General features: G+C 55.8%; 3 protein-coding genes and 1 long non-coding RNA gene across 8 annotated transcripts in view; 3 read left to right on the top strand and 1 right to left on the bottom strand.

Annotated features, from left to right (window-relative positions):
* The first annotated feature begins 2893 nt into the window (after positions 1-2893).
* On the top strand, positions 2894-8684 carry ZBTB9 (zinc finger and BTB domain containing 9). The gene is made up of 2 exons (XM_077833873.1): positions 2894-2996; positions 3591-8684. The coding sequence occupies exon 2, from the start codon at positions 3616-3618 to the stop codon at positions 5056-5058; it is 1443 nt and encodes a 480-aa protein (XP_077689999.1). The 5' UTR covers positions 2894-2996; positions 3591-3615; the 3' UTR covers positions 5059-8684.
* An 897-nt stretch (positions 8685-9581) lies between these two features.
* On the top strand, positions 9582-12649 carry LOC144274796 (THO complex subunit 6 homolog). Of its 2 annotated transcripts, none has more exons than XM_077833892.1 (7): positions 9582-9871; positions 10416-10596; positions 10824-10930; positions 11119-11262; positions 11399-11479; positions 11747-11959; positions 12316-12649. In XM_077833892.1, exons 1-7 carry the CDS (start codon positions 9677-9679, stop codon positions 12433-12435), a joined length of 1041 nt encoding a protein of 346 aa, XP_077690018.1. In that variant the 5' UTR covers positions 9582-9676; the 3' UTR covers positions 12436-12649. The 2 variants fall into 2 exon arrangements, with proteins under 2 accessions (XP_077690018.1, XP_077690017.1); XM_077833891.1 differs by having other exon boundaries at positions 10785-10930.
* Positions 12650-14245: 1596 nt separating this feature from the next.
* On the top strand, positions 14246-18462 carry SIT1 (signaling threshold regulating transmembrane adaptor 1). Of its 2 annotated transcripts, none has more exons than XM_077834154.1 (6): positions 14246-14568; positions 14930-15049; positions 15596-15632; positions 16142-16200; positions 16751-16818; positions 17999-18462. In XM_077834154.1, the coding sequence occupies exons 1-6, from the start codon at positions 14532-14534 to the stop codon at positions 18263-18265; spliced, it is 588 nt and encodes a 195-aa protein (XP_077690280.1). In that variant the 5' UTR covers positions 14246-14531; the 3' UTR covers positions 18266-18462. The 2 variants fall into 2 exon arrangements, with proteins under 2 accessions (XP_077690280.1, XP_077690279.1); XM_077834153.1 differs by having other exon boundaries at positions 14254-14568; positions 17996-18462.
* Positions 18463-26510: 8048 nt separating this feature from the next.
* Positions 26511-27991, bottom strand: part of LOC144274390 (uncharacterized) — a 29999-nt gene continuing 28518 nt past the window's right edge. For all 3 annotated transcript variants that reach the window (XR_013347869.1, XR_013347870.1, XR_013347868.1), the window contains one exon: positions 26511-26899. This is a non-coding gene — a long non-coding RNA (uncharacterized LOC144274390). The remainder of the gene's footprint in view (positions 26900-27991) is intronic.

The following is a 27991-nucleotide window of genomic DNA, read 5'->3' as shown; positions in this document are numbered from 1 at the left end:
CCCTGCCCCACCCATCACACGCTAGCTTCACCCCCCGTAAGGCAGGGCTGCCCCACACCATTGCCCTGGCTAAGGGAGAGACTACCCCCTTTCCTGCCTGTCCAGGGTCAGTGCTGGGGTTTGCCCCTCACCTCTGCCATTCCTACCTGGTGTCAGCACTGGGGAGTCTCCCCCCAGCTCCCACCTGGTGTCAGCACTGGGATCCCATCACCCTCTCCCTCTGCGCTCTCTATACTCTGATAAAGGGCTTTGCCTGCTCAGCCCCTCCGTGCCCCCCCCCCGTGTGTCCTGCACCCACCCCAGTCTTTGGAAATGACGATTCTCTAGACATTGGTCGGGTTTTTTCTGGGGGGGGCATTGAGGGAGGGGCTTTTTCTTTCTTTCTTTCCTTCCTTCTTTCCTGTTCTCAGACCCCCCCATCTCCCCAGTCTGGGGTTGGTGGGGGGGAACAACCAACAAACTAATTAAGAAGCCATTTCTCTGCCCACCCACGGGCGCGTGCAGGGCACCGGGGTGGGGGAGCGCCCCCCCAACACCTGAGCACGTAGAACTGGAGGGGACTCTTGTGGCTATTCACCGTCGTGCTATGGTCTGAGCTGCTGGGTGAATGTGTTCAGCGCAGTGATTGTACTGGGTGTTTCTTTGCTGTTTCTGTGTCTCTATTTCAGACTCTGGCGAGGACAAGACTCGCCATTAACCAGCCCTCCTCTGCCCCCAGCCCCACCTCAGTCCGTATTTCTTTTGTAAGGACTCTCCCCTTCCTTCCCCTCCCCCCAACAGTGGCGACTGGGGCGGCGCCATGATATTTATACGTATTAATTATTATTATTATATAAAAGTTTGTACATATGTGAAATTTCCTCTCCCCCATCCCGCCTCCCCCAGCTCATCCTGGCCGTATCGCCCCCAGGCTGGGTGCTGTAATTACCACCGGATTTGTACTGTACATAGACCTCTCCGGACCTCAGTCTCTGTACATAGCCCCCCCACCCTGGGAAGGGAGTTCAGGTCACGAGCGCCCGCCCCGATGCCGCGTCGGGCTCCCCGGGCGTCTCTCTCTCTCTCTCCGTTTCTTTTATGTCCGTTTTATTTTTTCTCATTTTTTCTGGAGTGTGTGGTGCCAACGGAGAAACGTTTAATAAACAGCGATTGTTCTTTTACGCCACCTTGGCCTGGGGCTGCAGGGCACGGCCTGGGGGGGGGGGCACGGCCCGGAGGGGGGGGGGGCTCCCGCGGGGGTTCAGGGCACGGCCTGGGGGGGGGGGCACGGCCCGGAGGGGGGCTCCGCGGGGGTTCAGGGCACGGCCTGGGGGGGGGCACGGCCCGGAGGGGGGCTCCGCGGGGGTGCAGGCCACGGCCCAGAGGTGGGGCTTCCCGCGGGGGTGCAGGGCACGGCCCAGAAGGGGGGGCGCTCCGCGGGTTGCAGGGCACGGACCAGGGAGGGGGCTCCCGCGGGGGTTCAGGGCACGGCCTGGGGGGGGGGCACGGCCCGGAGGGGGGGCTCCGCGGGGGTGCAGGGCACGGCCCAGAGGGGGGGCTTCCCGCGGGGGTTCAGGGCACGGCCTGGGGGGCGCACGGCCCGGAGGGGGCTCCGCGGGGGTCAGGGCAGGGCCCGGGGGGGCAGGGCCTGGGGGGACCCCTCCGTGGCGGGGCGCCCAGCGCGCTGCGGCGCCAGGGAAGGAGCAGAGCGGGTGTCCCCAGACCCCTGGAATCTTAGCACCGCCCCCGCCAATCACAGAACGCTCCTCCTGTGACCAATCAGAGTGCGGGACGAAGAAGGGGGACGCCTGGTCACTAGCCAGACGCTGGTTACTAGAGAGCTGCTCTGTGATTGGCTGAAGGGAGATCAGGCGCCCACCAATTGGCGGCTCCTGCTTCCAGGGTGCGACGCCGGCTGAGCGATCTCTGGCCTGCGTTGGCCAGGGGCAGGGCGTGTCTCAGGGGTGAGCTGAGCGCTGGTTGGCTGAGACGCCCCAAGGTCAGCTGTTGGTTGGCCCGCGTGTGGGCGGAGCTGGGGTGGCTCGTGCCCGGCCAGCGGTTCGTTGGCCACGTGCTGGGGCGGGACTCGGGGGAAGGAAAGTCTGTGGGGGAGGGGCCAGGCTCGCTTTTGGTTGGCCAATGGCCACCCGGGGTGAGTGTCCTGCCGCGATTGCCTGGTGACCCAGCTACAGTAGGAGGGAGTTTCTCGGGCTCGCTCTCGGTTGGCCCGGGCGCGGGGGCGGGGTGTCCCGGGGCTCGCTGTCGGTTGGCCCGGGCGCGGGGGGCGGGGTTTCCCGGGGCTCGCTGTCGGTTGGCCCGGGAGCGGGGGCGGGGTGTCCCGGGGCTCGCTCTCGGTTGGCCCGGCGCGGGGGCTGGGTGTCCCGGGGCTTCCTCTCGGTTGGCCCGGCGCGGGGAGCGGGGTTTCCCGAAACTCGCTGTCGGTTGGCCCGGGCGCGGGGTGTCCCGGGGCTCGCTGTCGGTTGGCCCGGCGCGGGGGCTGGGTGTCCCGGGGCTTCCTCTCGGTTGGCCCGGGCGCGGGGGGCGGGGTTTCCCGGGGCTCGCTGTCGGTTGGCCCGGGCGCGGGGGCGGGGTGTCCCGGGGCTCGCTCTCGGTTGGCCCGGCGCGGGGGCTGGGTGTCCCGGGGCTTCCTCTCGGTTGGCCCGGCGCGGGGAGCGGGGTTTCCCGAAACTCGCTGTCGGTTGGCCCGGGCGCGGGGTGTCCCGGGGCTCGCTGTCGGTTGGCCCGGGCGCGGGGGGCGGGGTGTCCCGGGGCTCGCTGTCGGTTGGCCCGGGCGCGGGGGGCGGGGTGTCCCGGGGCTCGCTGTCGGTTGGCCCGGGCGCGGGGGGCGGGGTTTCCCGGGGCTCGCTGTCGGTTGGCCCGGGCGCGGGGGGCGGGGTTTCCCGGGGCTCGCTGTCGGTTGGCCCGGGCGCGGGGGGCGGGGTTTCCCGGGGCTCGCTCTCGGTTGGCCCGAGCAGACCTCGCTGCTGGGACTCGCCCTCCTGCACAGCTCGCCGCAGGTAAGAGCTGAGTTCACCGCTCCCGCCCCCCGCCGCTGGGGTGGGGGAGTGTCCCGCCGTGGGGCTGCACACGGCACTGGGGCGGACAGATTGTGTGCTCGGTAGGGTAGTGATGCTGGGCAGAGGTGTAGGGTTCCCTGGGGGCACTGCCGTGGGGCAGGTGCTGGGGGGGGGCGTTTGAGGGTCCCTGCTCCCGCTCTCAGGATCCTGGTCTGTGAAACACTCATTTTACCCCCTGTCCGGGTCCCTCTGACCCCACAGTGGGGATGGGAGGGTTGAAGCTCTGTAATGATCCCCCAGTGCTTTCTCACAACCACCCTGCACCAGCGCTCTCCTACAACAGGTGATGCCATGGAAAGGGTGGGTTAGGTGGGGGTGTTTCTCTGGGCCCCAACACCCCATCTGTCCTGCTCCATTAACATTTTTCTCCTGCAGCAGGCAGTGCCAGGGTTGGAGGTTTCTTGGGGCTCCAGCCCCTCCCTGCATTCTGCTACTCCCCATACAGTTCTTCTCCATCCCTATGGCAGGCAGCACCATGGGTAGGGAGTTTTTCTTAGCCTCAGCATCCTTCACTCCCTGTCTCTCCTGTTGCAGTGACCTGCCCTGGGCAGGCGGTGCCATGGAGCCCGAGACCCGCAGCATCCAGATTGAGTTCCCGCACTATGCTGCGGTGCTGCTGGAGTCGCTCAACAAGCACCGCTTGGAGGGCAAGTTCTGTGACATCTCCATCCACGTGCAGGGCCGGGTCTTCCAGGCTCACAAGAGCGTGCTGGCAGCCTCCTCTCCCTACTTCCATGACAAGCTGCTCCTCAATGACACCAACTGCATTGTGCTGCCCACTGTCATTGAGCCAGAGGCCTTTGAGAATTTGCTACAGCTCATCTACTCTGGCCGCCTCAAGCTGCTGATGGAGGCACTGCCCAGTCACCTGCTGGTGGCCAGCGGGCTGCAGATGTGGCAGGTGGTGGACCAGTGCTCTGAGATACTTAAAGAGCTGGAGGGGGGCCCCTGCCGGCCCTGGTCCAGCCGAGCAAGCGAGAGTCAGTCCCCCAGTAGCAGCAACTATTTTGCTGTGAAGGATGATGGGGAGCCAGGGGGCAGCAGCTCAGAGGGGCCTGGGCATGGTGGGGTGTCATCAGGCCGGCCAGCACCAGGCTGCCCTGACAATGAGGTGATGAAGATCCGGGTGTCACAGGAGGAAGAGGAGGAGGAGGAGGAGGAGGAGGAGGAACATCAGGCCCAGATCTGCAGCGGCTCAATGGACAAGGCTGTGAAGATTGTACTGGAGGAAGATGAAGAGGGTGGTGGCAGAGGAGGCTCCAAGGGGCCATCTTCAGGGGAGCTGGACAGCGCCTTCCATGGACCCCGTGACCACCCCAAGATCTTCTACATCAAGCAGGAGCGCTTTGACCCTGACGAGGCAACAGTGGCAGGACTGGGAGGTGGTGTGAGTGCTCCAGGTGAAGCCAGCTTTCTGAAGTCGCTGGCACAGGGGCGGGCATTGGGCATGGCTGAGGTTCAGGGCCTGTGCCAGGCAGAGTTCCAGCCAAGCAGTGAAGTCAGCTACATAATCCCTGCTGCGGGCACTGGTGCCACCTCCTCCTCTTCCTCCATTGCTGCCCCTGGCTTCACCATTAAGGCCCAGCCCCTCTCCTCCGATGAGGCCAGCTTCCCCCAGAGCTCCTGGAAGCCAGTGGACCTACATGGCAATGAGATCATTGCCCATGCAGTGCATGGCCAGGTGGTGCATGCACCTGTTAAAATTGTGACGGCGCCTGATGGAAAGAAGTTTGGCTGCCTGTGTGGCAAGCGCTTTGCCGTCAAGCCCAAGCGTGACCGGCACATCATGTTGACCTTCAGCTTGCGCCCCTTCGGCTGCTCCGTCTGCAACAAGAAATTCAAGCTGAAACACCACCTGACGGAGCATATGAAGACCCATGATGGGAACCTGTATTCATGCGAGGACTGTGGGCGCAAGTTCCGTGTGCAGAACTGCTTCCTCAAGCACAAGGAGCTGTGCAAGGGCCAGGGCTGGGCCACTGCTTGCTGGACCTACAAATAAAACCTGGGGTGGGACTGAGTGGAGGACTCCTGCCAGCCTTCTCTAGGCCTGATCCAGCCCCTGAGCTTTGTTGCTCTGTATCCTTGCAGCTCTGCCCTCCTGAGCTTGGTAACCTGCTCTAGGGCCCCGGGAACACCAAAACATGAAGGGACACAAATGGGAGCTGGGCAGGCCAGGGGATTTGGCCCCAGCATGGTGACTCCCCATGCTGCTCCATGGCTTAGTGTTTCCGACATACAGAACTTGCCATGGGTCAAAGGGGGGAGATAGAGAAAGCGAGAGAGCCCCAGGCTAATGTGGGAGCTCAGGGCAGGAGGGTGGAGCAAGAGGCTGATGGGAACCTCAAGGCAGGGGATTAACAGCCACATTACATCCCTGTTCCCAATCTGGCCCTGCCCTCCTCTGAAAGGGTACTGCTCTGTTGTGAGTGAACTCAACTGCTGGATCCCACTTACTCTTCACTCAGCTGCGTCTGGGCAGAGCTGTGTCACTGTTCCTGGCTCTGGGTTTATAAGGCACATTCCCAGGTGTGGATTCCATGGCTGCCACCTTTCCTTGGGACTTGGGAATCTGTAGCCTAGCCACCAAAACCAGCATCTCAGTCTTCCCCAGCCCTCAAGTGTTTGTACACATTCCCTCAGAATCTGCCTTGCTGTGGGTGCTCAGGGCCGATGACTAACCCCTTAGGGACAATAAGGTAGGTAAGCAAAGAACACAGGCTCAGCAAAGTGATTTCTTAACCATAGACACTTTAGTCTTAAAGCAGCAGAGTGTTACAGATCTGTGAAAACCACAGTCCTGAGCTGCCCTCAAGTCTGATCTCACTCCTTCTGCGAGACTGATTTCTGGTCAGTGTTCCAGACAAGGCCAAGTCCCTCCTGCCTTCTTTCCATCAAGCCTGGTCTTGTGGAGTGTGGCAGTGGGCAGCCCACCCTTCTCCGGGAGCACTCCCCTTAAACCTAGTCTTTGACACTTTTGGACCATGTGCCCAGTCTAGGATATTCCAACCCCATGCCCTGTGAGACCCAGGGAAGAAAAACATTGTCCCCTGAATCGGGCCAGTCTTTGAATCATCCAAAGTTGATGGGCCTTGATGGTCCAGTCGTTGATAGTCCTTTCCCTGGCAGGGCAGTGTCTGGAATAGACTGGCTTTGTCGAGGTCAGGCTGGCTTTTCAACACAGTGCACAAAATGAGAGAGAGGCGCATAAACAGAAATCAAAGTCAAATGCCGTTCACCATTTGGTACAGACATAACTCTTTTCTGTTGCTGCCACTGGCTAGGTCAGTAACCTGGAGGCTACCAACCCCAGCACTGTGGCAGGCATGGGCAGGATGGGAAAAGCTCAGTGTGAGAGCCATGGAGATAGAACCGTAGTGGGTTTTGCCCAGGTTTCCTGGTCCTGCAGGGAGGCTTTTGGCTGTATTGCTCCCACTGTCACCCCACTCTCCTTCCAACCAGGCCCAGTGTGAGCTCCTCCTCCTGCCAGAGCAGCTCAGCCACTCCGTTCCCAACCCCTTCATTGTGCTGTGTGCCACATCCCAGGCCTGGGGACTCAGATTCCCCTGTGAGCCCCAGCACGGGACTAGGGTGGGTTGGGAACAGGGGTAGAGACTGGTGTAAATGTGCTGTATGCTAGAGAGTGTGGGTCTTTGCGCACCCTTCTAATGACTGGTGCACAAAGCAGGTGGCAGAGTGACATGTTCAGAGCAAGCGGTAGAGGTCAGTTTTGTGGAGCTGAAGTCCCTGGTTCGCTTCAACCATGACCCATGTGGGGTTGGGGTTGTCAGCCCCTCTGCAATCCCCTTACCCTGCTTGATTTCTCCCCCTATCTTCTGGCTTCAGCAGCCACACCCATTCTTGTCCCTGGCTTCCTGCTATGGGTGTGTTTCTTATTGACCTTGTTTTATTTGCCCTCTTCTTCCCACCAGTTCCTTACTGTGGTTCATGCCCTTTCCCACTGGCATCACTGGCCCGGGTGAGAATCTGTTTCCTTGAATAACACCTTGAGCCTTCTCACTCACCCAAAGAGGAAAAGCCACTCCCTTGTTTTTAACTGTATGCACCTCCCTGGGTCCCCCTGCATGGGCTGTGCACACACACCTCTCCCCACCAGCCTCTGCTCTTGGTTCAGAACATAAGAATGGCCATGCTGGGTCAGACCAGTGGTCCATCTAACCTCATATCCTGTCTTCTGACAGTGGCCAGTGCCAGATGCTTCGGAGGGAATGCATATGACAGGGCAATTTATCGAGGGGCTATCCCGTGTCATCCAGTCCCAGCTTCTGGCAGTCAGAGGTTTAGGGACACCCAGAGCATGGGGTTACATCCCTGATTATCTTGGCCAATAGCCATTGATGGACCTGTCCTCCAGGAACGTATCTGGTTCTTTTTTCAACGCAGTTATACTTTTGGCCTTCACAACATACCCTGGCAATGAGTTCCACAGGTTGTCTGTGTGTTGTATGAAGAAATACTTCCTTTTGTTTGTTTTTAAACCTGTTGCCTATTTAATTTCATTGGGTGACCCTGGTTCTTGTGTTATGGGAATGAGTAAATAACATTTCCTTATTCACTTTCTCCACACCCTTCATGATTTTATAGACCTCTGTCATCTCCCCCCTTAGTCGTCTCTTTTCTAAGCTGAACAATCCCAGTCTTTTAACTCTCTCTTCATATGGAAGCTGATCCATACCCCTGATTTTTTTTTTTAGTCCTTTTCTATACTTTTTGCAATTCTAGTATCTTTTTGAGAAAGGGGACCCGAATTGCACACAGTATTCAAGGTGTGGCCATACTTTGGATTTATTTAGTGGCATTATGACATTTTCTGTCTTCTTATCTATCCCTTTACTAATGGTTCCTAACATTCTGTAGCCTATGTGTTGGGTTCAAGGATTTTAATTCCTTCCCTGTTGACTAGCTCAGAAACACTCTGTGTGAATGCAAATCAGGTTAGCTTGTTCCAGAGCAGGGTGCTGCTCTAGCAGGGGGTCCATACACACCAAGCTTTTCTGACCCAAGTAGCTTCAGTTTTCTGCATGTTTTCTTTTGTCCCTGCCAGAGGGGAGACTGAGCTAAATCTGGCCATCTCAGCAAAGTAATGGCTGGGGCGGGGATAGGATTGTAACTACTAGTGTCTCAAGGTTGCCAGTGCCAAGGTCTATGGTGAAGGGAACCAAATAGGGGGATTCAAATGGAGAGAGCTGAGAGTCACGGGCCCAGGAGCTCTGAAACAATCCCCTCACACTGAGGGACTGGCGGGATTCCTTCCCTGAGGGGAGGGCTGGGTGAGGATCAATCTTGCCTTGGGCTGTGGGACACAGAGGCCCAAGGATGGTTCAGAAACACTAGCATGGAGGGAAACAGACAGGGAGAGTTCTGTGAAGAGGGAGGGTTGAGGAGAAGGGTGTGAACCAATTAGTGCAACGATTCTTGTGTGTAGCACTTGTACAAACCCAAATCTCTATATTGTATAAAATTTTGCTATGGAATCTAAGCAGATTTGCAAGAGTTTCATTTTGACCTTCTCAGGGCTGCTACAGATGGAAAAAGGGCTAAACCCTGTCCCTGATACCAGCTCCACCCTTGGACACCTGCACTGTACACCTCTGCCCCCTCCATGGGTGCATACACCCCCTGCCCCCCTCATATCCCGCATACACTCGTGCCTTCCCCCAGACACCCCCTGCCCCCCTCATATCCCCCAGACGCCCCCTGCCTTCCCCCAGACACGCCCCGCCCCGACATCCCCTGTAACGAGGCCTCAGGCCGCGACCTCTGACCCCGTGTAGGCCCACCCATCGATGGGCTCCCGGGACTGAATCGAGGCCTTGACTCCCGCCCCCTCGGACACGAGGCTTTTGGGCCAATCGCAGCGCCGCTTCTGATCCTTCCGCCAATCAGAAGAGTATGGGGGCGGGGCTCAGCACTCGGCCAATCCTCGTGCAGGAAGGCTGACTCCGCCAATCAGCGCATGTTGGCAAGCGCCAGCTCTGGAAGCTGTTGCCATGGAAACAGTTTGACTCAAGCCCGGGACTCGGTGGAAGCGACAGAAAAGGGGGGGGGAGGGTCCCCTCGTAACCAAGGAAACCGCCCCCGCCCTGGCCGCCGCTCCTTGACCCCGGTAACCGGCCACCCCCCTCCGCGCTGCCCGCCGCTCCGTGACCCCGGTAACCGCCCCCCCGAGCCTGCCCGTCGCTCCGTGACCCCGGTAACCGGCCCCCCCTCGCCCTGCCCGTCGCTCCGTGACCCCGGTAACCGCCCCCCCCCAGCCTGCCCGTCGCTCCGTGACCCCGGTAACCGGCCCCCCTCGCCCTGCCCGTCGCTCCGTGACCCCGGTAACCGGCCCCCCCGCGCTGCCCGTTGCTCCGTGACCCCGGTAACCGGCCCCCCCGCGCTGCCCGTCGCTCCGTGACCCCGGTAACCGCCCCCCCCCAGCCTGCCCGTCGCTCCGTGACCCCGGTAACCGGCCCCCCCGCGCTGCCCGTCGCTCCGTGACCCCGGTAACCGGCCCCCCTCGCCCTGCCCGTCGCTCCGTGACCCCGGTAACCGCCCCCCCCCAGCCTGCCCGTCGCTCCGTGACCCCGGTGCCTGCGCCGTGTGAGGGGAGAGCCACCATGGCGCGGCGGCGGCTGGAGCGGGCACTGCTGGAGTCGCGCGGCAGGGAGAGGGAGGAGGCAGCGCAGGGTCCCGCACGACTCCGCATCCGGCACCAGGTGCCGCTCAGCAGTGACCCACACGGGATCTACAGCCTCCGCTTTGCGCCGGCCGGGGGGCGCCTGGCAGCCGGGTTCGGCAACGGGGCTGTTCAGGTACCGGGGCTACAGGGCGGTACCGGGGGAAGGAGAGTTGGAGGGTAACAGGGCCACGTGGGTAGCAAGGGGAGGGGAGTTGGAGGGTAACAGGGCTGCGTGGGTCCCTGGATGGGGTTCGAGGGCACCGGAGGGGAAGCAGGGATTGGCGGGTAACAGAGGAGAAAGGGATGGAGGGTAGCGGGGCCAAGTTGGTACTGGGAGGGGGTTGAAAGGTATGGGAGGGAGAAGAGGTTGGAGGGTAACAGGGTGGCTTGGGTACCAGGAGGGGGTTGGAGGGTGGTGGGAGGTTGGAGACTAACGGGGCTGTGTGTGTTCCCAGGAGGGGGCTGGAGGGTAACGGGGTTGGATGGTAACTGGGGAAGGGGTGGTTGGAGGGTAACGGGGCTGCGTGGGTACCAGGAGGGGGTTGGAGGTTAAGGGGGAAGGGGAGGTTGGAGGATAGCGGGGCTGCGTGGGTACTTGGAAGGGGTACCGGGGGTGGGTGTAATGCCATTCCTGTCACGTCACCCATCCCATTCTCCATTTTCCCCCTCACTCTCAGATTGTGAACGTGGCAACAGCCTCCCTGCACTCGTCCCTTTTCCGAGGACACCGTACGCGCCATGCGATCACTGCCTTGGCCTACCACCCGGGGAGACCCAGCCTGCTCCTGGCTGTGGGGGCTGATGGCATCATCTCTCTCTACAGCATGGACTCGGAGACGCTGCTGGCGACAGTGACAGGTACGTTCCATAGGGTACCTTGTCACCATGTGCCCAGCAGATGGGCCTTTCCCTCTTCTTCCCAAAGAAAGGGCTGTGAGAGATCTCTCCTCCAAGGAAAGGGCCAGGAGCCCTGGCCCCATGGTGTGGGGGGTCAGTGAGCTGGGGGAATCCCATCCCCACCTTTGTCCTTGTTGCTGGGGTAACAGCCCTTGCTAGCTGCTCTCCCCATGTCTGTCCCACCCCAGAGAAGGAGAATGAGATCAATGCCATGGATTTCTGCATGGATGGCAGCACCTATGCCACAGCTGGCAAGGACCGACATATTCGGCTCTATGACAGCCATACCAACCAGGTGAGTGGGGAGGGGCATGCCAGAAAAGGGTGCAGGTAGCACAGATGGAGGGAGGGGTGGTGCTAGGGGAGGGCTCTATCTGGATTGGGGGTGGGAAGCAAGGATGGGGTGCGTGTGTGTGTTGCCCCTGCTCCCGCCTGTGTGTCCCAATCACCCCATGACCCAGATTCTGCTTCCCTTCCCCACAGCTGTCCCACATTCTGCAGGCTCCTGACTTCATGACTGGGGATGTGACACCGAGCAGTGGGCACTCTCGCCGCATCTTTGCTCTCCGCTTCCACCCTGGAGAGCGCCATGTGTTCCTGACAGCTGGCTGGGATGACTGTGTGAAGGTGAGGCCCTGCATTATAGGTGGGTATGGTTGGAGAGGTAGCAGGAGGAAATGGAGGGGGCTGTGTCTGTGGCTTCTGGCTAATGGGGAGGGGTTCTGGATGCTACCATTGTTACCTGTCTCTTATCTGTGCCTAGATCTGGGACAAGCGGATGGCAAAGGAGGCTCAGAGAGTGATCAATGGGCCTCACATCTGTGGCCCAGGCCTTGACATCCAGGTGAGATGTGGGAGGTGACAGGGGGACAGAGGGGGTGAGCTACACTGTGTGGGCATGCAAAGTCCTGGCCAGGGCTGGTCTGTGCTGACTTTTCTTGGAGCTTCTGCACTGACCCTGAACCAATAGCTCTGGGATCAGGGTCACCTGCCCCCCAATACCCGACCCCACTGAAGAAGTAACCTTTCCCCACGTAGGGTAACTATGCTCCTGGGTGCCCCGGGGGAGAGGTAACGCCCCATATCTGAGCCTGACTCCTTCCCCCCCAAGGGTAACCGCGTGCTCACTGGTTCCTGGGTGCCCCACAACGCGCTTCAGCTCTGGGATCTGCGGACATCCCAACTGCAGAAGAACCTCCCCTTTCCTGGGGATCCCATGCAGGGCCAGTTCCTCTACGCAGCCCGGTTCTGTGACCAGGACATAGTGGTGGCTGGGGGCAGCGGCACCAGCGGAGCCAGCGCCATCCACACTGGCACGAACCAGGTGAGATGGGAGGTGGGTACCCCTGCTTGGGAGTAAAGGAGGAGTAGGCATTCCCCACTTGGGGGAATGACAGTGAGAGCCAGTGGAGCTGGGTTACCCCTTGAGGGCAGGGGGTCAGTGTGAGCCAGGGAACAGGATGGGGGGATGTTTGGGGGCTTTGGGTGCTATGAGCCAGGGGAGCAGGTCGGGGGATGGGGTGGTTGGAGGGTGGCGTGACGTGACGTGAGCAAGGACAGCAGGGAGGTTGGGGAAGTGAGCAAGGGTGGAGGGGTGGAGCGGAGGAAGGCCAGGGATTGGGTGGTGTGAGCCAGAGGAGCAGGGTGCTTAGTCTCGGGTGACATGCTCTTTGTCTCCAGGTGCTCGGCGAGATCCTGCTGCCCAACAAACCGGTGCAGGCTGTGGCAGTAGCACCTGGTGGGCGGGTGGTGGCTGTGGCTGGTGTGGGAGGGAATCTCCACATCGCGGACCTGCACTGAGCCCCAGCAGAGAGGGGGTGAGAAGGGTGCAAACCTGGGAGTCACAGTCCCCTCCATCTACAGCTCCTCTGATCTATGGCTCTCCCACACAATTCTGCCCCACCAGGACTACAGCCCTCTGCAACATCTGGGAACACAGGAACCACAGGCCCCCCCTTCCCAACTCCCCTGCACCCCTCTGTGAGACCTGGAGCATCCAGAGCCCTGGGCACCTGCTGGCATCTAATAAACTTCCTGCCCCTGAAGAAGTGACTCATGGGGTCTATGAATGGGAAGGCCTGGCCCATGTGCTGGGAGTCATGGGGGTGGGGGGAAGCTAGCCTCTGTGCTGGGAATTTCTGCGGGGAGGGGAGGCCTGTGAACTGGGAATCACTGGGATTTGTGAGGGCATCTGTTTCTTTGGTGGTTCTAAACCACTTCCTGCCACCACTTTATGCAGGGAAGTGGGGGCTCATCTCCAGCAGTGCTACATTTCCCTCAGTTTGGTGGGGAAACCCCCAGCACCCCCCAGTCCTGGGCTTGGCCAGCCTTTGTCCATGCAGTGGCATCTGGAACCAGGAAACTCTGTGCAGGGAGCGTCTACACTGCATCTGGGAACAAGCCTCCCAGCCTGGGTAGGCAGACTTGTGCTAATGTGCTAAAAAGAGCTGTGGGGATGTCGCTGAAGGCTGGCATTAGACAGCCAATGGCCACACCACTGCTTTTAGCTTGCTGTCAGCTGCAATGTATCCTCGGAGGGGAGAGAGCCTCCACCCTCATCCTCCCCCTCCACCCGCTGTAGGGACAGCCTCCGCCCTCACACACACCCCACCTCTGCAGGGACAGTCTCCACCCTCATCCCCCCACCCCTGCAGGGACAGCCTCTGCCCTCATCTCCCCCTCCTCCCTGCAGGAACAGCCTCTGCCCTCATTCCCCCCCCCCCCCCCACTACCACCACCACGCTGCTGCAGGGACAACCGCAGCCCTCACACACAGACACACCCCGCACTGCAGGTATCAACCCTCCTGGGGAGAAGGGAGCACCAGGGCCAGTCCCAGCTGAAAGGAACACACAGTGAGATACCCCCCAGGACCAGGGGGAATGCAGCGAAGGACAAAGGCTCCCCTGGAATGAGTCCAGTTTCAGTGCTGTGATGGCAGTGACACTGGGTGCCGAGGGAAGGGGATGGAGGACCCGGGGGGAGGGAGTGAGGGGAATGGGGATGGAGCAGGGTGGGGGCAGGAACACCAGGTGGGAAGGAGCAGCAGTGCAGTCATGAGACCTCCTCAGTGCTGCCTGCTCCCAATTTCCTCACCACAGTGATGTGAGTTTTGGCCTCTGTTGCAGTCGGTTTCCTAATGATGCGAGTAACTCTCCAGCCTTCCTGGGAATTTCAGCCTGGCACATGGGAAGACTCTTCTGGTTGGCTGCCTTTCCACCTCCTGGGGATGAGCAGCCAATCAGGGCTGCTGCAGAGGCAGTGGGAGCTCTTCCCCTCCTCTCCAGAGCCCAGAGCCCTCCTTGCAGGAGGGAAAGGAATTAAAAGAGTCCCCCTCCCCCACCCCCATTCCTGCAGCTAGGAAGGGGGAAATGGAGCAAGCCTGTGAGAGGGTGTGAAGAACCCTTGGTACTAGAGAAGGAGCAGAGGTGGGGATTGGGGAGCACAGAATTAATGCATGAGAATGGGGGAGAAGTTCTGGAGACACCTCTGAGTCCCATCCCCCGCAGCAGACCCACCTTTCACTGGAACCTGCCCAGAAAGGCAGGAGCTGTGCACTGCAGCTGCTGAGCCATGAACAGCAGGAGCCAGTGCAGAGGGAGGAGATGTCTGCGGGCTCTGGCACCGGAAATCCCCGTGGGTTACAGCTGCAGCAATGCTAACCCCCCGGGCACAGCCAGAGCTGCTTCTTCAGCAAGACAAGAAGTGGGGGGGTCTCCACCAGGGCTGGGGAAATGAAGCAGTAAAACTGGTGCCACCAGGACCGGGGCAGGAGACATTGCCTGGATCCAGTCTGGAACGGCTGCAACCAGCGTGGGCATCTGCCCTGAATCCAGAGTGACTCCAGTCTGGGATCAAGGATCTTTCACCATAGGAGAAAATCGTGTTTCCCACCCATGGGCTCCTCCAGCTGTAACTGCAGTAACTTTTCAGGTGAGTCCGGGGGTTGCTGTGCCGAGTGGAGAGGCTCAAACACCCGCCCAGTTTGGTGTTCGTAAAGGTAAATTGGGCCATCTCTGTGCTTCAGTGTGACGTGGGGAAGGGCAGCGTTCTGGGGGAACATCCCCACATTGGATGTGACGATTGCCAGAGCCTTCGCTGTCCGTAGCATGATGGCAGAATCCCCAGGGAGCCCTGACAGCTCAGCCAGGGACTATGCAATGAGCTGCCTGGGAGCCATACTTACCCCTCTGATGCAGCACCAGAGCCAGCTAGGCAGGCCCAGGTCGGGTGGGGCAGGGCTCTCTCCAGACAGTGTGGGCCCAGTGCTCCCAGCAACCCTTCTGTTTTGCAGGTCTGGGGCAGGTGCAAGGCACTGGTGCCATGTGGGGGCTTGTCGGGGCACTGGTCCTGTCGCACCTGGTGTCCCTGTTGTGGAACATTCTCTGCTGTGTGAGGCACACAGCACACAGAGGTATGTGCTGCAGGGAGGGAACAGTCTGTTCAGAGCACAGGGGCACAGTTCCTCCCCCCATAACTATAACCCCTATGTGGGGCTCCTTTCTCCTGTCCCTCTGTCTCCCAGACTGTCTTGGTGCACAGGGGGGCTCCCATATCCCTCTCCCCTACAGGGGTCTGTCTCCTTGGTCCCCCTTCCCATATATCTCCAGAAGGGGCTACTGCCTCCAGTCCCCTCTCCCCCCGCCTGTTTTGTGTCTTCCTGCAGAGGGCACCCTTTATCCCCCCTCACTCCATGTCCCAGCCCCAACTCCCACCCCCACATCTCACTTCATAGGGAACCCAGCTCCCCTTCTCCATGGTGCCCAACCTATCTCATGCCCAGGCTCCCCCACCCAGAACCCCATCCTCCGCTGACTCCTCTCCTCCCATGTCCCTACCTGCCACACTGCGCTGGCACCACCAGCATCCCAGAGACCCATTCCCACCCCCCACCCCTGTTAAAGCCTGTGGAGCTGATCTCTTTTTCTTTCTTTCTCTCTCTCCCGCCCTACCTGCCCAGATGAGTCCAGGAGGCTCTTGCCTCAGTTCAGCAGAAGGTGAGTCCAACAGACAAAACAGCAGGAGCAACGAGTCGCTGCATTGTCCAAGTCCCAAAGCATCACCACTGAGGTTCTCCCCATGCTGTTAGGGGGAGGGGAGGGAGGAAGCTTTGTCAGCCAGCAAGATGGAACAGAGGCCGCGAGAAGGGGGGAATGTCACAGGGAATCAGAACCAAGGAATAGAACCCAGGAGTCCTGACTGCCAGGCCTTCCCTCCTGCTCTCAACCCCTAGGTCCCACTCGCCTGCCAGAGCTGGCCCAGGAATCAGGGGTTTTGATTCCCCATCCTGCATATCACTACCAGCTCAGCTCTCTGGCTGGACGGGCCTCTGGTCTGAATTAAGGGGATTGTTACAGATTGAGCCCACACAAGAATTTTTTCCCTCTCTGGGTGTGTACCACCAGTGCCACCTTTCCCAGCCCTCCTCTTCCTCTGTCTGTCCCCAGCGCATTCACCTTTGACCCTGGCTCTGAGCCATTTACTGGATTTTTGGTTTCCATCCCAGTGTGAAGCATGTGACTGAGGAGATTCCAGTCTATGGCAACATCAGTTACCTGCAGACAGGTGAGTTGCACCCAAGCCCCTCACAGGATCAGGCCCCATTGTGCTGAGGCTGCCTGCTCTCTGCCCTGAGTAAAAGAGCACACAGGCACGTACACACACGATGTGTGTGGAGAGGAGATAATTCTGTCACCTGTTCTATGACATATACTGATCGAGTCTCCAGCTGGCAGCAGGCATGTCAGCATCATCAATGCTGATTTGTGTCTGCTGGGAGCCTGGCCCTTGGCTACAGCCACAAACCCTCTCTAAGAAGGGCCATTCATGGGCTGGTTTCTTGTGTATGCTGAGGGAACGTGTTTGAAGCAGCTTTGTCCATGTGTGCAGGAAGGCAGCAGCCGCTGGGGCTGCGGATCAGCCCCCCTTCCCATCCTGAGGACCCTGAGTCTGTGGCTGCCTGACTCAGGCTTCGTTAAGACAGCCAGGTGCTGCCTGTGAATTGGGGCTCCCTCCAGCTGCTCAGTACTTCTGCAAACTGGAGCTGGCTTCTATCTCCGAGCTGGTTCTGGACTCTCAGCATCAGCAGCAACCTTCCCTCTCCCTCTGTCAACAGGGCAAAGTTCTGGGTTTGAAAGCTCAGCAGTGTCAGAGTCCCAGGAGGAGCAGGAATCCAGCCCCAAGGTGAGCAGAGCTCTTGGTACATGTGTGGCCAAAGACATCTGTAGCCACAGAAGCCACAGCAATCAGCCGGGGATGGTGCAGGGGCCGTCCCCTGACTGACTGACCTGTGGCATTAGAAATTGGGTAGGGTTAAGGTGTGGGTGGGGAAGCCCAGGGCTGGGATATCAGGGGGCTGCAGGTTGTGATTGAGGGGTGTTGGTGGGGATGGGAGAGAGCCCAGGCTTGGAATAGCAGGTGACTGCAGGTACAGATTGAGGGGCACCAGCAGAGTTGCAAATGGGGTGGGAGAGCTGGTGCTGTGGGGGCTCTAGAGTTGCGAGCGTTACATTCATGTGTTCAGGGGCTGTGTGTGGAGATTAACTGCTTGCAGAGTGGCAGGAAGCGGTGAGTTATCGGCCCTGAGCATCTCTGTGCTAAGCCCAACTCCTCTCCTCGACCTACTTTCTGCCGTTGACTTCTGGCTGCTCTGTGTCCCACTGTTGAGTTTGCCTCCAGCGAGCAGCAGGACCTCCAGGCATGGAACTGGGATGCAGTTTGCAGACAGTGGGGGTTAGCTCTGATGGACAGCGCAGGAAGCACAAAGCGGGAAGGGGATGCATGAGTGAGACTGAACACCCATCATTGCCTCAGAGCCCTGTTGTCACAGACCCTTTGGGGCTGATGACAGCAGGATCTGTTGAGCTGAGCCGAGCCCCTAGCTGCATTTGTGGTCTCATAGTAGGGCAGGCTATGTGGTGAGTGGTGCTGAGGCATCCTGTCTGCAAGGAGAGGGCTGAATAGCAGCACTGGGGAAGGCTAAAGCCGCAGGGAACAAGCTGTGGGGCACAATTCCTCAGACACGATGGTGATGGGAACTCCAGGTATTTCCCTGCTCTGGAGATAAGCTGGTCTCTGAGTGTCAGGGGGCTATTTCCCTTCCTGCAGCCTACGAACCCCACAGCATGGGGGTGATGCTCTTCCTGAGAGGGAGCAAAGGGACCCTCCCGCTATTCAGGGGGCGCTCAGCTCCACCATCCCCAGCAGGAGCAAAACCCATCCCATGGGGAATTTGTTGGTTACCAGAGGGTGGGAGTTAGTGCTGCCAGTGGCATCCTAAGCAGCCAGAGGCCTCCACCCAACCCTAAGGCACATGCCACCATATGCCACCCTTCCCCCAACACCTCTGCTCTGTCCCCAGAAGCCTACGTGCTACGCCAACCTCAAGATGCTGAAACCCCAAGGCCGGCAGCTGCCAGAGTCATCAGTGGGGGGTGCTGAGATCCAGTACACAGATGTGGTGGTGACGGGGCCCAGGCGGTCAGAGCCAGAGATTTGGGGCGGGGGGCCCCTGAAGGGCAGAGAGGCTACTCGGCCGCAGTCAGAGCTTTATGCGTCTGTGCATTCAGACAGATACACAGCCAAGTTTGAGAACCAAGACTACGCTAACAACCATGCGGTTCCCAGCTGAAGGGTGGGGGCTAACGGGGTTCTGTGTGCATGATTCATAGCAATAAATGCAAGCTTCACTAATGGCTCCCCTGTCTCATGTGCTGCTGAGGATACAGAAATGCCCCTGTTCCAGCAATGCCCACTGCCCCAGGGTGGGGCCATGCGCAGATCCCATCATGCTGTGTTGCTGACAGCGATTTAATTTCTGTGGCTACTTCTTCCTCAAGCAGCCAAGATTCCCCGGCCCCGCTCAATAATGCACAGTTCCCCTGCCTGGGAAGGTGATGGGGATACTTCCTGTACATGGGGCAGGGGCGTATATAGTTATTAGTACTGTTGGGGCGGGGGGGGGGGGGCAGGTAGTGCCTCCCCGCTGAGCTTTACGGTGCCGGTCACTACCTGCCCTGCCACATTCCTGAGCTTGGTCTCCCCGTCATGCCAGGTACTAACTTACCCCCCACCCCGCAGAACAGAGAGGGGCTTTCCCCACGGAAGGCATGATCTGAACAGCCCCACCCCGGGGCACAGGTGCAACGAGAGACGGGCCCTGCCCCAAGCTGGGCTCACGATGTTCCGAAGCGACGGGCGGGTCGGAATCTGAGAGTGGAAGAGCTGGGGGCGCCCTGGGGGTGTCTCAGACCCGGCTCCGGCAGTGGGCGGAGCCGGGAGCGGAGGGGACGCAGAGGCGAGGCAGGCGAGGCATGAAGGGGGAAGGCCCGGGAACGGGCGGCTGCCCCCAGAGCCCCGCAGCCGGAGACGTGGAGTCGGGGGCACGGCCCGGGGGGGGGCACGGCCCGCGGGGGGCACCAGCCACAGCCCCCTCCCCAGGGCAACAGCCTGCCGGACGCGGGGGTCCCGCGACCGTGGGGGACTTTCCGGCTTCCGCCCTGCCCGCGGGGATCCGCGCCCCTGCCCCAGGCGCGGGCTGTTTGCCCCCGTCAGCCGGTGAGTCTCCGCCCTCCCGCCAGTGAGGGCAGCGGCTTCAGCAGATGTTACTGAGCATGCTCAGTCCGTGCGCGGCTGCCCCAGCCCCAGGGCAAACGCGCCTCGGCTCGCTACGCAGCCCAGGGGGCCGGCGGGGGAAGGGGGCCAGGCTGACCCTGGGGCCCTCCCGTCGCTGGGCCCCGGAGGGCGGAAACGCACCGGGGCAGGCTGGTAAGTGTAGTTCCTGACTCTCCTCGGGCCGGAAGTGACGTTGGCGCCTGCCCCGGCGACAGCCCCTGCCGTCGCTCAGAAGGCGGAAGTGCCCCGGCCGCTTTCCTGGGCACGCTGGGAAGCGTAGTTCCCTCTCACGCAGGCCCGGCCTCCTAGTGGCGCAGCGGCTCGCGCCTCATTGTGGGGCCCGCGGCCGCTCTCGGCTCCCTGCCTGGTGCGGGCGGGGCTGATGGAGCCGGAAGGGGCGGGGCCGGCCGATGGGAGCCGGAAGCAGAAAGGCGGGGGCTCGGCGACGCGCCCGTTGCCGGGAGACCGGGCTGAGCTGGGCGGGCGGGTCATGGAGCCTCGGCGCCCGGGGGAGCCGCAGGCCTCAGGCCGCCTTCGGCTCGGGCCGGCTCTGCCCCGGGGCGGGGCCCCTTCGTGTGCTGGGGGGAGATGGGGGCGCAGCCCGGGGTCCACGGGGGGGGCGGTGTGAAATCCTCACTGCCCCCCCTTGCAGCTGCCCGACATCTGCCCAGTGCCAGGGAGTCTCTGCCCCAGCCCCCCCCCCCCCTTGCCCTCCGGAAGCAGCTCCCCAGAGGCTCACGAGCTGCCCTGGAGAAGCCATCAAAGTCCCCCACTTCTCTCACGTGTTTAGTGTCAGCAGAGAATCCCTTCAGGTCTCGGTGGTTTTCTATCATATTAAATACCTTTGACCTCTTTCTTCCCCAGTTCTCAGAGATAGATCTAAAATATCCAGCCTGCACTCCTGTAGTAGCCGGGTGGTCCCAGGATATTAGAGGCTGCCCCTTTGATTTATATACAAATGTTTGGTGTTATTCTCCATCCCAATCCTTATGAACCCTTACATGTGGTTAGCTTTTCTGGGCTGTGGCTGTGCATTGAGTGGAGTTTTTAATTAAGCTGTCCACAGCAACATGCAGGTCGCTTTCTTGAGTTGATAGTTAATTTACAACCCAGTAAAGTGTACGAGGAGCTCCAATTTTCCCCTCCAAAGTGCGATGCTTTGCATTTAGAGAGACAGGGTAGGGTAGGTTAGGTAATACCTTTTACGGGACCAACTTCTGTTGGTGAGAGAGAGAAGCTTCTGAGCTACAGCGGTATACATCCGACGAAGTGAAATGTAGCTCACGAAAGCTTATGCTCAAATAAACTGGTTAGTCTCTAAGGTGCCACTAGTCCTCCTTTTCTTTTTACAGAGGTTTTTAGGAGAATATCCTAAAATATGCTAAAATTTTGCCCTGCTTCCTATCTAGTTATCTTTTACTAATTTAATATTCCCTGAGATTTTTTTTCCTGTCTCTCTAATTATAGAATATTAACATAAAATCCCCTCCGATTTTGACTTTTTCCCAAATTCTTGAATATTGATAGCAAATCCTTGTAGATGTTGCCCCTTTTCTATCTTTTTCAAATAATGATATGAAATTCACTCAGATTTTACCTCTGTGCCTACTACTGATTGTTGATACATAATCCCTCACAATTTTATACTTTCCTCTCTAGTTTGTGAAAGTTGATTCAAAATTCTTCAGATTTCCACCCTTCTCCCTTTAATGACTGAACATTGATATCAGCACTCAGATTTTTGCCTTTTGCCATGAAATTATCAAATGTCTGTTAAAAAGGATCTCGGGTTTGGAGGTGTTCCCAGGTTTAGTTTCAGCAATTTCTCCTTTTTGGGAGGGAATTTGTTGCCTTGAGCCATTCTCCATACTGGTGGTTGTAAGGGATTAAATGATAAACTTTCCCCTCTCATTTGAGACTCATTTCTTTCCCCATTTATCTCCATTAAAATGTTTTCTGATGAAAGTGACCTGCCCATATTTAATACACAACAAAGCCAGAAGCCTCCCCGGCCAGTCTCCTAGCTGCTCACAGGACAGTTGGTTGGAACCTTTTCTTTTCCTCAGGGGGGCACAGGATGAGGGTTCACTCATGATGGGCTCCTTGGTGCCCAGAATGGCTGAGAATCTCCATGCTAGTGTATTAGCCCCTCATTTTCCCCTCACCAATATCACCAGTAGTATCCAAAATCCTATGATGAATGGTCTCCATGTGGGAGTGCTTTCCTCACTGCTGAGATGTAGTTGTCTCTGGGGTGGGTCCCTGTTAGCCATTATCTGTCTGTCTCTCTCTCCTCAGGATATTGGTGTTGAGCTTCCTGGGTCAAATGCTGCTGCCTCCACCGTGACCTTGGAGCCCAGGCTGAGCAGCTGCTGCTCCCCGAGAGGGGTCTGAGCTGGGGAGTGACCTTGAGTAAAACTTCTGTTCCCAGCCAAGGTGAGGACTTTCTCCAGCTGTAATTACTCCCATAGGCCAGCCCTAGGGTCTGCCCACATCAGCATCTGAGCCAGAGACTCCAGGTGATTGGTGGAGACCTTAGGAAATGTGCTGTGGATGGACATTAATGTGACTGCACAAACAGTCCCTCCTCGCCCCTCGTATCTCCTCCCCTTCGCAATGGCAGGAGCCGATCCAGCCAGAGGAGAGCGAACCCCCAGGAATGGCTGAATCTCAGCCACAAGGGGCAGAACAGGGGAAGGGAAATAGAACAAGAAAAAGGAGAGAGAGACTGAAAGGGGCACTCGGAGAAATACTTGGTGAGAGAGATTCCCAGATCTCTAACTTGCCCCCACACACTCATTGCAGAGAAAAACAACAAAAAGGATCAGGGCTGTGGAACAGCTTCCCTATGAGGAGAGATTAAAAAGAGTGGGACTTTTCATCTTGGAAAAGAGACGACTGAGGGGGTGGGGAATGTGATCGAGATCTATAAAATCATGACTGGTGTGGAGAAAATGAATGAGGAATTGTTATTTACTAGGGCTGTTGATTAATTGCAGTTAACTTGCGTGATTAAAAAAAGTAATTGCGATTAAAAATTAATCACGATTAATCGTCATTTTAATTGCACTGTTAATAGAATACCAGTTTAAGTTTATTAAATATTTTGGATTTTTTTCTACATTTTCGTATATATTGTATTCTGTTTTGTAATTGAAATCAAAGTGTATATTTTTATTACAAATATTTGCACTGTAAAAATGATAAACAAAATAAATAGTATTTTTCAATTCACCTCATACAAGTACTGTAGTGCAATCTCTTTGTCATGAAAGTGCAACTTACAAATGTAGATTTTTTTTTGTTACATAACTGCACTCGAAAACAAAACAATGTAAAACTTCAGCACCTACAAGTCCACTCAGTCCTACTATTGTTCAGCCAATCGCTAAGACAAACAAGTTTGTTTACATTTACAGGAGATAATGCTGCCCTCTTCTTATTTACAATGTCACCAGGAAGTGAGAACAGGCATTTGCATGGCAATTTTGTAGCTGGTATTGAAAGATATTTATGTGCCAGATATGCTAACCATTCATATGCCCCTTCATGCTTCAGCCACCATTTCAGAGGACATGCTGATGACGCTCGTTAAAAAAATAATGTGTTATTTAAATTTATGACTGAACTTTTTGGGGGAGAACTGTATGTCCCCTGCTTGCATTCTGCCATATATATGTTACAGCAATCTAGGATGATGACCCAGCACATGTTGTTCATTTTAAGATCAATTTCACTGCAGATTTCACAAAACACAAAGATAGCTACAGCATTTAACCCAAGGTTTAAGAATCTGAAGTGCTTTCCAAAATCTGAGAGGGACGAGGTGTGGAGCATGCTTTCAGAAGTCTTAAAAGAGCAACACTCCGATGTAGAAACAACAGACCCCCAAATCACCAAAAAAGAAAATCAACCTTCTGCTGTTGACATCTGACTCAGATAATTAAAATAAACATGCTTTGGCCCTCACTGCTTAGGATTGTTATTGAGCAGAACCCGTCATCAGCATGGGCGCGTGACCCCTGGAATGGTGTTTGAAGCATGAAGGGATATATGAATCTTTAGCGCAGCTGGCACATAAATACCTTGCAATGCTGGCTACAACAATGCCATGAGAACGCCTGTTCTCACTGCCAGGTGATATAACCAAGAAGCGAGCAGCATCATTTCCTGCAAACGTAAACAAACTTGTTTGTCTGAGCGATTGGCTTAACAAGAAGTAGGACTGAGTGGACTTGCGGGCGCTAAAGTTTTACATTGTTTTATTTTTGAATGCAGGTTTTTTGTACATAATTCTACATTTGTAAGTTCAACTTTCATGATAAAGAGATTGCACTACAGTACTTGTATTAGGTGAATTGAAAAATACCATTTATTTTGTGTTTTTACAGTGCAAATACTTGTAATCAAAAATAAAATATAAAGTGAGCACTGTACACTTCGTATTCTGTGTTGTAAATGAAATCAATATATTTGAAAATGTAGAAAACATCCAAAAATATTTAAATAAATGGTATTCTATTATTGTTTAACAGTTCAATTAATCGCACGATTAATTACGTTTAATTTTTTTAATCACTTGACAGCCCTATTATTTACTCCTTCACATAACACAAGAACTAGGGTTCACACAATGAAATTAATAGACAGCAAGTTTAAAACAAACCAAAGGAAGTACTTCTTTGCACAACGCACAGTCAACCTGTGTAACTCTTTGTCTGGGGATGTTGTGAAGACCAAAACTATAACAGGGTTCAAAAAAGAACTAGATAAGTCCATGGAAGGATAAGTCCATCAATGGCTATTAGCCAGGATAGGTGGGGATGCAACCCTATGTTCTGGGTGTCCCTAACCTCTGTTTGCCAGAAGCTGGGAGTGGACGACAGGGAAAGGATCACTTGATGATTGCCAGTTCTGTTAATTCCCTCTAGGGCACCTGGCATTGGCCACTGCTGGAAGACAGGATACTGGGCTAGATGAACCATTAGTCTGACCCAATATGGTCTTTCTTATGTTAAACTACCAGCTCGCCTGAACTCTTTATTTTTTGCCTTAGATTTTATTTTCATGGGCCTTCACCTACCAGTTCTCTGAGTTTGTTGAAGTCCAATGTTCTTATTCTGCTGCTCTCGTGCCTTCCTTCTCTTAGGATGGTGAAATCTATCATTTCATGATCACTTTTGCCCATATTGCTTTTCACCTTCAGTTCCTAACTAATTCCTTCTAATTAGTCAGAATCAAGTCTAAGATGGCTATTCTCCGGCTACTTCTTCCATCCCCTGAAAAAAAACAAGTGTCCCCAGTACATTCCCAGAACTTACTGGGCACTTTGTGTTTGGTTGAATTCCTTTTCTAACAGATATCTGGGTAGATTAACTCCCTCCCCCACACACACAGTTTACTAACTGTGTTTTGAATATTTCTGTTATTTGCCTGACAGAATCTAGAACATCCGTCTGCAGGGAAAGAGCCAGGGGGAATTGTGATGTGACATTACTGTTCTGTTCTGACATGTCCCCAATTGCCCTGACAGGCTGCAGTGTAACATCCCATCCTTCCAGGGAGCAAGGAAGGGAAATGGCTGCCGTGGAGCCGGTTCAGGTAGGGATTTTAAGGGAGTTGCTGGTTGGTTCCTGTTGGCGGGAGAAGGGCAGTAAATACACAGGAGGTGGGAACTTCTGGGGTGGCTGATCTGGAGGTGGGATGGGGCAGGAAATACCTAGGTGGAGAAGGGGGTGGGGCCAGGGGGTGACAATCTGATGGGATTTGTTTACTGTTGGGCCTGGATCTTAGCAACACCCAAGGGGTTTGTGGGTGGAAATTCCCTAATTTGTCAAGCAGGAAACAACCCCCTGGACTGGGCTGGGGAAACGTACCAGACTCCAGTCCTGGAGTCTGAACCTACTGGCCAGAGGCTGCTGTGAGAGATAAAGCGGCAGCCACCAGTTAGGCCCAGGGAAGACACCCCATTCCCTCCCATCTGGCTGCTGGCAATGGGGAGAGCTTTTGGATTCCTACCAAGGGGCTGTCCCTGGGCCCTGCTGGGGGCTTCATCTCCTCTGGCTAGTAGGTGAGTGATGAAGAGAAGACCCTGCCCCCTCTGTCTGTCATGGGGGAGGGGAAGGGGGTGAGGGCCTCTCTCTCTTTCTCCCCTCACCCTGATGCTGCCTGGCAGCTCTGATGGCGTGGGGGTAGGACTCTGCTGCCTCCCAGAGCTTCCGTGTGATTGGCCCTCCTCCCCAGTGAATGGTGGGGTTGTAACTGGACAGCAGGTGCTGAGTGGGGTACTCTCGTTCTTTCAGGGGCCAGTGAATTTCGAGGAGGTGGCTGTGCTTTTCACCAAGGAAGAGGGGGCTCTGCTGGACCCCTACAGAGAGCCCTCTACAGAGACGTCATGCAGAAGAACTATGAGAACGTGACCTCGCTGGGTGAGGATTTCTGTCCCCTTTAGAAGGGGAAATGAAGAGTGAAGGTTCATGACACCCCACATGTAATCTCAACTCTGACCTGTTTCGGCAACAGGCCAATGACACTCACACTAGCATTTTTCCCTCCCTGCTACAGAACGCTCTGGGAGCAGAGCACAGGCGCAGTACAGCACAAAGTCTAACACCGTCTCTCTGCTAAGGCAAAACTTGGGGTTAGGTCCAGTGTAGGAAACAGAAGCTGCCTACCCCTGGCTTGTACTCCATCACTGAGCCTACTGCCCACAACGCATCAGACTTTCATAGTGTCACCACACCTTTACCTTTGCACTGAGGATTCCTTATGAGTCATGACCTTCACTTACCCCTCACTGAGCACTGGAGACCACTAGCATGTATGCCACCAGACTGCTGACAGTACACATGGCAAGAACACACCTTTGTGCACCATTATTGACACAACCTACAACACTCAGCATTGAAATGAGGAACACATGTTCCTTCCATTTTCACATGCACCTCTCCGCATATCATAGGGCTTTTCTACACTACCGCGTGGGGTCAATGTAAGATACGCAACTTCAGCTATGTGAATAGTGACAGGTTTCACAGTAACAGCCGTGTTAGTCTGTATTCGCAAAAAGAAAAGGCGTACTTGTGGCACCTTAGAGACTAACCAATTTATTTGAGCATGAGCTTTCGTGAGCTACAGCTCACTTCAGTTTCCACGGTATGCATCTGATGAAGTGAGCTGTAGCTCACGAAAGCTCATGCTCAAATAAATTGGTTAGTCTCTAAGGTGCCACAAGTACTCCTTTTCTTTTTATGTGAATAGTGTAGCTGAAGTCGATGTACTTAGATCTACTTACCACTGTGGTAAGTTGACAGCTGACGCTCTCCCGTCGACTCTGCTTGCACTTCTCATTCTGGTGGAGTACCTAACAAACCTAAAACTCTCCTCCCTAGCATCAAATGATGAGTCAACGAGATTGAAATTCACATGTGCGAGTCGATGAGAGAGTGCTCAGCGGTCGATTTTATTGTGTCTATACTAGATGTGATAAATCGACCCCCGCTGGATCGATCGCTGCCCACCGATTCGGTGGGTAGTGTAGACAAGCCCTAGTCACAGCTGCTCCAACTATTCCCTCCACCATTCATGTAAAGCTACAGCTGACACACTGCGCACGGCTGGAGGGCCTGCAGGTAAGTGGTGGTGTTCCAATCTGTAGAATAGAACACAAACAATGGTATGTTCTTAGTCCTTCGTCCTATTGATTATTGATCAATAGATTTTAAGGCCAGGAGAGACTATTAGGTCATCTAGTGTGACCTGTGTAATACAGGCCATGGAGTTTCATCCAGTTACCATTGTAGTGAGCTGAATACCTTGTGTTTGATTAAAACATCTTCCAGGAAGGCATCCCATCTTGACTCGAAGACTTCAAGAGATGGAAAATTTGCCACTTCCCTAGGTAGTTCGTTAACATTTGCACCACCCTTACTGACCTATTCCTAGTGAGATTTGCTAGCTCCAGGGTTAGGGGGTAAGGCCAGAGTTAAGGTTGTATTGGAAGAGTGGTGTGTAGTTTAGTCCTTCATTTCCTGTTTTTCACGGATTTTTAACTTTTGTCACCATCCACATGCTTGGAAAGCCATGCGGCAGCACTGAACAACCTTAACTCTGCTTTAATGTAGTTTATGGGCATTTAATTCCTTTGAATTCTTTTTAATGGACTTTTTTGCCACTATAACTGTCTACTCTAGAGATTTTGCTGGCGAGCTATGTCAGGTGGGGACGTGATTTTTCACACCACTAACCTGACAGAGCTATGTTGGCAAAATTCTTAATTAGGGACCAGTCCAATATCTCCATGTAGATTTGAGAGCATTTGAAGATATTGTTCTTAACACAGAAATGTTGGTATCAGGGCAAAACTTCCAAGAGAAATTTCTACAGAATGTAAGAATAATACACAAGACACATTGTCTGACAGTTGTCAGGGATAGGGCTAAGACTCAAATGCATGGTGTAGCTCAGGTTCAATGGCCATAGCATGTCCTCTTAAGCCAACCAATTATTGTGACAGCAGATTTTTGGAAACCCTCTGGCTGTTAAAAGATCTTCATCTTGCTGCACATGTGAATTTCAATCTCGTTGACTCATCATTTGATGCTAGGGAGGAGAGTTTTAGGTTTGTTAGGAACTGGGGGACCTCTTGGGAAAGGAGGATCCTGTAAAGGAAGGATGGGCTCCACCAAAACCAAAATAGAACCAGACTTACGGCATGTAAAATTAAAAAGTTCAGAGAGGAGAT

Source organism: Eretmochelys imbricata, chromosome 14 (assembly GCF_965152235.1).
Source record: "Eretmochelys imbricata isolate rEreImb1 chromosome 14, rEreImb1.hap1, whole genome shotgun sequence".
In the NCBI taxonomy this organism is placed as follows: domain Eukaryota; kingdom Metazoa; phylum Chordata; order Testudines; family Cheloniidae; genus Eretmochelys; species Eretmochelys imbricata.
This window is presented reverse-complemented; position numbering and strand designations above follow the sequence as displayed.

What these genes read in the sequence shown, in the direction of transcription:
- ZBTB9 (XM_077833873.1), top strand. Translation starts at nt 3,616, where the DNA reads ATGGAGCCCGAGACCCGCAGCATCCAGATTGAGTTCCCGCACTATGCT.
- LOC144274796 (XM_077833891.1), top strand. Translation starts at nt 9,677, where the DNA reads ATGGCGCGGCGGCGGCTGGAGCGGGCACTGCTGGAGTCGCGCGGCAGG. An exon ending in TCGGCAACGGGGCTGTTCAG is followed by an intron (nt 9,872 to 10,415) that starts GTACCGGGGCTA and finishes CCTCACTCTCAG; the next exon opens with ATTGTGAACGTGGCAACAGC. An exon ending in GCTGCTGGCGACAGTGACAG is followed by an intron (nt 10,597 to 10,784) that starts GTACGTTCCATA and finishes CTGGGGTAACAG; the next exon opens with CCCTTGCTAGCTGCTCTCCC.
- SIT1 (XM_077834153.1), top strand. Translation starts at nt 14,532, where the DNA reads ATGGGCTCCTCCAGCTGTAACTGCAGTAACTTTTCAG. An exon ending in GAGGCACACAGCACACAGAG is followed by an intron (nt 15,050 to 15,595) that starts GTATGTGCTGCA and finishes CTACCTGCCCAG; the next exon opens with ATGAGTCCAGGAGGCTCTTG. An exon ending in AGCAGGAATCCAGCCCCAAG is followed by an intron (nt 16,819 to 17,995) that starts GTGAGCAGAGCT and finishes CTCTGTCCCCAG; the next exon opens with AAGCCTACGTGCTACGCCAA.